Source organism: Sinohyriopsis cumingii, chromosome 2 (assembly GCF_028554795.1).
Source record: "Sinohyriopsis cumingii isolate HCF-2022 chromosome 2, ASM2855479v2, whole genome shotgun sequence".
In the NCBI taxonomy this organism is placed as follows: domain Eukaryota; kingdom Metazoa; phylum Mollusca; class Bivalvia; order Unionida; family Unionidae; genus Sinohyriopsis; species Sinohyriopsis cumingii.
In genome coordinates, this window is record NC_142962.1 from 105,993,891 (window position 1) to 106,001,879 (window position 7,989).

Here is a 7,989-nt window from a genome sequence, read left to right on the forward strand (position 1 = left end):
TTTTACCTTTAACACTGAAAGGTGTTTTGTTGTGACCAGTTTTGAGCTGAAATTCTATTTTATTTAATTATTAATTCTTTTCCTTGTGAATATTTAAGTGCTCATACAGAATTCTTGGACAAAGACATATTTTTAAATTTTATTCGGAATTCAAACACCAGAATATTATTTACTGTGGTTCAACAAAGAACTGTTGACACATCAATACTGTACTGGCTACGGTATATGTCATCACCTTCCATTTTGGATTTTTTCGGGACTGAAACTCAAATTCATTTGAACATTTTATTACTAGGACTTTTAACTTTTAATTCTTGGATTATTCTTGGATTATTTTTGGATTCGGTTCTTAAAACCATAAGTTCTTTTCCTCATTTTTACCTTGTATTTTTTAGGAAAATAAATTATTCATTAACTTTTACAAAGCTTGTTGTCTTCACTCTTTTCTTGTTGTGTTTATTAAGAGCCTAAATATAACAGGATAAAAAGTCACCGAAAAAGTAAACACTGCCTTCTTCTATTAGGAAGGTGAAAACAGCTTTGTACTGTCATTTTATGTAGCTGTACATAGAGTAACAGTAGTTTGTGACTTTCAAAATGTTCCCTCAACCCAGCCTAGCAACTAGTGTTGTAGCCCCAGGCAAATTGTATTGCATGTGTGCCAACAAATCAAACTCTTGTATATACCTATGTTTTATCAGCTGACTGACCATGGACTCTTTCCCCTGAAAGATTTTGGTGTTAGAGAAATGCCATCTGCTGTCTAGGGGATTGTTTAATGAAGCTAAAAAGTGCGTGGTCATATTAAGAAACTCTGTTTCTAAAATTAGATGCACCTACATAGCATGCATGGTGCTTTAATTCCATAGTTTTTACTGGAAGTGTGCTGATTCAGTTACTTTAATGTTTCAGTTTATCGTTGATGACTACTGAAAGTTATGTAGTACCTAGAGATTACATCATTGTAATTACAAAGTTATGTAGTACCTAGAGATTACATCATTGTAATTACAAAGTAATGTAGTACCTAGAAATTACATCATTGTAATTACAAAGTAATGTACTACCTAGAAATTACATCATTGTAATTACAAAGTTATGTAGTACCTAGAGATTACATCATTGTAATTACAAAGTAATGTACTACTTAGAAATTACATCATTGTATTTACAAAGCAATGTACTACCTAGAGATTACATCATTGTAATTACAAAGTAATGTACTACCTAGAAATTACATCATTGTAATTACAAAGTAATGTGTTACCTAGAAATTACATCATTGTAATTACAAAGTAATGTAGTACCTAGAGATTAAATCATTGTAATTACAAAGTAATGTAGTACCTAGAAATTACATCATTGTAATTACAAAGTAATGTGTTACCTAGAAATTACATCATTGTATTTACAAAGTAATGTAGTACATAGAGATTGCATCATTGTATTTACAAAGTAATGTAGTACCTAGAGATTACATCATTGTAATTACAAAGTAATGTACTACCTAGAGATTACATCATTGTAATTACAAAGTAATGTACTACCTAGAAATTACATCATTGTATTTACAAAGTAATGTAGTACCTAGAGATTACATCATTGTTATTACAAAGTAATGTAGTACCTAGAGATTACATCATTGTAATTACAATTACAAAGTAATGTACTACCTAGAAATTACATCATTGTAATTACAAAGTAATGTGTTACCTAGAAATTACATCACTGTAGTTACAAAGTAATGTGTTACCTAGAAATTAAATCATTGTATTTACAAAGTAATGTAGTACCTAGAGATCACATCATTGTAATTACAAAGTAATGTACTACATAGAGATCGCATCATTGTATTTACAAAGTAATGTACTACCTAGAAATCACATCATTGTAATTACAAAGTAATGTACTACCTAGATATTACATCATTGTAATTACAATTACAAAGTAATGTACTACCTAGAAATTACATCATTGTAATTACAAAGTAATGTGTTACCTAGAAATTACATCACTGTAGTTACAAAGTAATGTGTTGCCTAGAAATTACATCACTGTATTTACAAAGTAATGTAGTACCTAGCGATCACATCATTGTAATTACAAAGTAATGTACTACATAGAGATCGCATCATTGTATTTACAAAGTAATGTACTATCTAGAAATCACATCATTGTAATTACAAAGTAATGTACTACCTAGATAATACATCATTGTAATTACAAAGTAATGTACTACCTAGAAATCACATAATTGTATTTACAAAATAATGTACTACCTAGAGATTACATCACTGTACTTACAAAGTAATGTACTACCTAGAGATTACATCATTGTAATTACAAAGTAATGTACTACCTAGAAATTACATCATTGTAATTACAAAGTAATGTACTACCTAGAAATTACATCATTGTAATTACAAAGAAATGTACAACCTAGAGATTACATCATTGTAATTACAAAGTAATGTGTTACCAAGAAATTACATCACTGTAATTACAAATTTATGTAATCAACCACCACTAAAGCAAGCAATTTACTATGTAAACTTTTAAAAAATTCACCAAAAACTGACAAAAGATTCACATTAAGTTTAGAATTAACTCTCTAAACATGTAGTTGTCCATTTGAGATTACTTGTCAGTGACCATGGGTTTGAATAGATGAACACCATGGTGTGAAGACAATGTATATGTGCTCCCATGTGCATGTTATATGGATTGTTTTAAAACGTTTAGTTTAGAAATGTTTTCAACTGCCTTTTTCTAGTAAAGTTTTTGAAACTAAAAACAATTAAATTTGTTAAGTGTAAATTTATTCAATATCTTTAACTATTGGTAAATACAAAATTTTAACTGGTATACTTCTGCTGTTCTCTTTTTTCTCTTCATCTAAACATAATTTCCAGTATGAATATACTGCATGTGAATATGATATATTCGTACACTTTACAAAATGTGTTTATAACATACATACAATACTGAGAATGTTAAACTTTAACATAACTGTATTGCTTAAAAATAATGTTAAATGCAAATATGCATATTGAGAAGCAAATGTTAAATGCAAATATACATAATGAGAAACAGAATAAAGTTCAAATGAGACAATCAGAGCACACACACATTATATATATATATATATATATATATATATATATATATATATATATATATATATATATATAACTTCCTAGTGTGTTCAAAAGGAGATGTCACTTCTCCCTAGTCCAGCTTGAACCATGCAGATAGGCCTAAAATTAATCATTTTTATTGCTATATTTTCTTCCAATTTTTGTTTTTACTACCTCAAAATCTAACAGCTATTTTAGTACTAAAAACACTTCATAAACTACAAAACTTAACACTGTCATATATATAACCTAAGTTTACTTCCTCCTTCTTCAAAACAAAGTAACATAGTCTTACAAATCATAATAATTGCCAGGTTCAATTTTGCTCACAGTAAAGTTGCCAGACTTTTTCCAATGACATGAAACCATCATAAATTCTCTTGTATTTCTCTCCAAAATTTACTGGTAGAAACTACAAACCCATACAGTTTGTTTTTGTCCATGAAGTTTTGCTGATTCTCAAAACCACAGTGATTGGTGATTTATAATACCAAATTCTGACCTAACTTATAATCAACTGCTAATCACCTCAGATCACACCAAGTACATATTGACAAGAGACCCTCAAACGGACTGACACTCTAATGGCTGAAAAGAATTTCCAGTAACCCAGGATAAGATTGTTTCTTTCTACAAACTGCTGAGTGCTGAAACCATTTATTATATTCTTCACCAATAAAAATATTTTCAAGATGGCAACCATGGTAGCCATACTGGATGTAAGATTGGAATCAAGGTCATTTAGAACCAAGAATAAACAAAAAATGCCTTTTGCTGAAAATCCTAAATTTATATGACCATCATCCCAACAATTTTCACAATGGCCGTCATAGTAAAACCAATTCATTTATGGCACACACTAAGTCTTTAAAAGTGAAAAACCCATGGAAATATAATCTCTATTCAGGATGAGTAGCAATAATTATAGGTTACTGCATTTGTATGGGAAAATATGAACGAGTTTTTCGGATGGAATACTGCACGACCTTGGGAGTGCAGAAAATATCCATCTGACAAAACAAGTTCATATTTTCCCATACAAATGCAATAACCTTTTTATTATATGCTCATTTTCTTATTCTACCTAAGGCTTAATTATATAAACAAAATACACTACAAGAAACAAAGTAAATGAATGTATGCCGTATTCCAAACTAAATACACAAGCGCAGATTCATCATTACACAATATCAACATTATTAATGCACATATAACTCCGCCCAGATAAATTTGAACTTGTCACATGCTAGACATAAGTTTCCAAAGAAAAAGATGTTTTTTGTCTACTTAAAATTGAAATTTGGAATCATATTGTGAAGGAATGCGCATTGCAACAAGATTTCCATTTGATCTGGAATGAATAGATTTTGGCATTTTTGTTGATCCTACAAAATTTCATGATTATGGACTGGATGCAGCTGTGCAAATTGTACATGAAATACATCGGATTGAAGCAACGCAGGAGAAGCGTGTTTACATCTGCAAGTGTGTTTGTTCTGTCATTGACTATTTGAAATCATAAACTGGGAAAAATATGAAGTCTTCAATTACAATTATCAAAAAGACTATTGAATTTAATGTTTATTTCATTTTGAGTGCAGTAAGGAGGACGTAATTGCACCTGGAATATAGCTGAAATTACAGTACAATTTTGAAATGTGTAATCCAGCTTGAGAACTCATGATATGACTCATTTAATTTGGATTTGTAGAATTAAGAAAGCACATTTTGAGGAAATTCAGGATGTAAAACTGTAAGTATATTTTTTGCCATTCTTATTACCAGCGAAAGAAGACAAGTTTATGCCTTGTCACTTACATGTTATTTGTAAGGACCCCGTCTGGTGTCTACTGTATAGCTACCCTAAATCTGAAACACTGTATCAAAAAAGTTAACGCGGAATGTGCCAAAGCAGTTGGTATGTGGCAGTCCATAAAACATCTGCTTTAGTTCATTCAGGAACAAATTTCATCAACCAAAACATAAAGCGCCTGCTATGCGAGTGTACATGATTTGTTTACAAATCAAAAGTGCTGGCGTCTGCATCCATTGTTTGTTTACAAAAGAAAGTAGTTCCTTTATGCACATGAATGTGATATAAAGGTGTGCAATATTGTAAAATACTGAACGATTCTGACAATATAAAGTTAACGGAGAAAAAAATTAGCATATAATAATAAGACTTTTAAGATGGCCACCATGCTGGTCATACTGGATGTTCGATCAACATCATTTTCATTTTGGTCCATATAGACATCATAAAAGTGTGTTGGTGAAAACCCCATGTCATTGTTAACTTTCCATTTCAAAGGAGTAGCAATAACAAGACTGTCAAGATGGCTTCCAAGGTAGCCATACTGGAAGTAAGATCAGCACCATTTTCAATTTTCATTGAGGTCCAACAACACATAATAATTAGTCTGCAGGTTAAAACCCCATGTCAATATGACCATACTGGTACATCCACAAGGAATAACAATAACAGGATTTTCAAGATGGCCACCATAACTGCCATAATCAGAACCATCATAGCCATCTTCATTTAGACACCATAAGAAGTCTTTAAGTGAAAACCACACTGACATGACCAGCTGTTCATCAGGAATAGGAATAACAAGCTTTTTTAAGATTGCCACTGTAACAGCTATATAGTATATCCAAGTGGCAAAATTTAATTTAGGATGACCTAGACCTTCCAATGAGTGTATGTGTAAAGTTTCATGGAAATCCTAAAACAATTTTATTTGGAGAAGCGATGAATATAAAATCCAAACAGACAAACAGAAAACAGGTCATTCCATAAGCTCTTCTGGTCTATGATTAAAATAGCTAACAATTGTATAATTTGTGAGAATCCTTTTCAAAGAACTAAGGAGTAAGTCACATTACACTAATCATCAAATTCTAAGCTGTATTGCCTTTTACATCTAAAGTTACAGGGATTTACCGAAAAACAATATAATTGGAAAACCACACTTCTTCTCAACCAGGGATCCAAGAAATTAACTTTGGGGTTTAGTTAGTCTGTGAATTATATACTGTCTTTTTTTAAATTCATTTGAAAAATATGTGCACTGTAAATCATTTCTTTGAATTGTCAAGCTCAATCTGGATCCATGGCTGCTTTGTTTCCAGTTTAATACCTTTAGATCAAATTTTATGACAACTTACTCATCCCCAACTCTTGCCAGAGTACCCCTGGTTCCATCTAGTGTGACAACATCAAATCCAATCCTCTCCCTGCCAGCTCGAACTTCCTCTGTGTAAAACCCCTGCAGTTTTTTTCCAGACTTGGACAATGACTCACATGCCTTATGGACTAGAGTCGTTTTCCCAACACCTTGAACAATAATTAGAGCATATGTAATGGCCCAAAACCACAATTCTATACCTTTTATATCATATACTAAACCATGCCATCTATATTCCCCCATCCCACATTACATCTTGTACTTATACCCACCCCTACTTTGATTTTTCCTGTTGATGCAGTGACCAAATCTAGTCATATTTTGCCATAGAGTACACAGCCTAAATTATAGTTACTATCTTGGCAAAGAACTTTACTCAGCCACCATTCAATGTTTCAACAATGATATAAAAGAAAATTGTTAAAAATATATCAAAAGAACAAAGTTACAATGGGTGAGAACAAAATATCAAAATGATGGCCTATAAAAATGAAAATTCTTCTAAATTTGAAGAAAGAAAAGATCGGACATTAGTCTCTAGATTTAAACAATTTATGAAGGTACAGAGTAACATCTGAATTATTTATGCTTTTAATGTTATCAACGAATCATTAAATTTACAAAATGTATGCTCCACGTATAACACCCATTATGTGTTAAATCTTAAAATCTATAAAAATGAGTTATCAATTAATACACGGTTTCCAAGCATTGACATTTGAGCTTTGAGACCCTACTCCATATGTGATCTGAATAACCAAGTCTTTTCACGATACATGGTATACCGGAATAATCATAGATGCTAGCCCAGTGAGTAATCTCTTGAATCCATTTTGCTTCATTATTATTATTATTATTATTATTATTATTATTATTCCTGAGCCTGTATGTTTTAAAAACTGAAGATACAATTTAACTTAATAGCTGAACAAAAACGTACAGTATTTGTTAGGGGAAAAAAGACATTCGAAAACAAAATTTACTCCATCTCAACATGTGGATGACGTGGTATGAACTTAAAGATGTGCCGTAAACTATTAACCTGGTTGGCCAGTTAATAAAATATGTCTGGCAGGTTTTGATATAGATGCCATCAGCTGTCTTGGATGATAACCAGTTTTTAACTTAATTAAACTATAATCGTTCCACCTCTACGAAAACACGTTACACGTATAAACACCTGTTACCATCTGACCGGTGTTCAATTATTTTTTTATCTTATTGAAATTAATCCTAAACGTATGAAAGGAGGCTCGGAGAGATATCGTGTAATCTTCAGTATAATTTTTAGCATAAAAAAATTACCTATAGTTTTTGGATTGTTGTTGTCATCCTTCTGTGACATATATATATATATATATATATATATATATATATATATATATATATATATATATATATATATATATATATATATATATATATATATATATATATATATATAGTTACAAAATTAAGCAATTTTCATTTAGCTGTTCTGTTACTGATAGAACAAATTTCATCATCTGAGTGATAGATCGAACTCATACTGCCGGCATGACAAAATCACCTGGTGCCTATGGTCCTTTCCAAAACACTGCTGGCGATCGGTCGGCATTTTTCGTATCTTTCTTTCTTTCACTCTCTTCTACTACTTGTCTCTTCAGGTCATCGACCTCTTA

General features: G+C 31.1%; 1 protein-coding gene across 1 annotated transcript in view; it reads right to left on the minus strand.

Annotated features, from left to right (window-relative positions):
- LOC149805562 (cancer-related nucleoside-triphosphatase homolog) overlaps nt 1-7,512 on the minus strand; it is a 52,182-nt gene extending 44,670 nt beyond the window's left edge. Inside the window, exons 1-2 of the mRNA XM_089950167.1 lie at nt 7,371-7,512; nt 6,309-6,477 (exon numbers count right to left, since the gene is read on the minus strand). Coding sequence (XP_089806293.1) covers nt 6,309-6,477; nt 7,371-7,422 — 221 coding nt within the window. The 5' untranslated portion in view covers nt 7,423-7,512. The remainder of the gene's footprint in view (nt 1-6,308; nt 6,478-7,370) is intronic.
- Nucleotides 7,513-7,989: the final 477 nt, after the last annotated feature.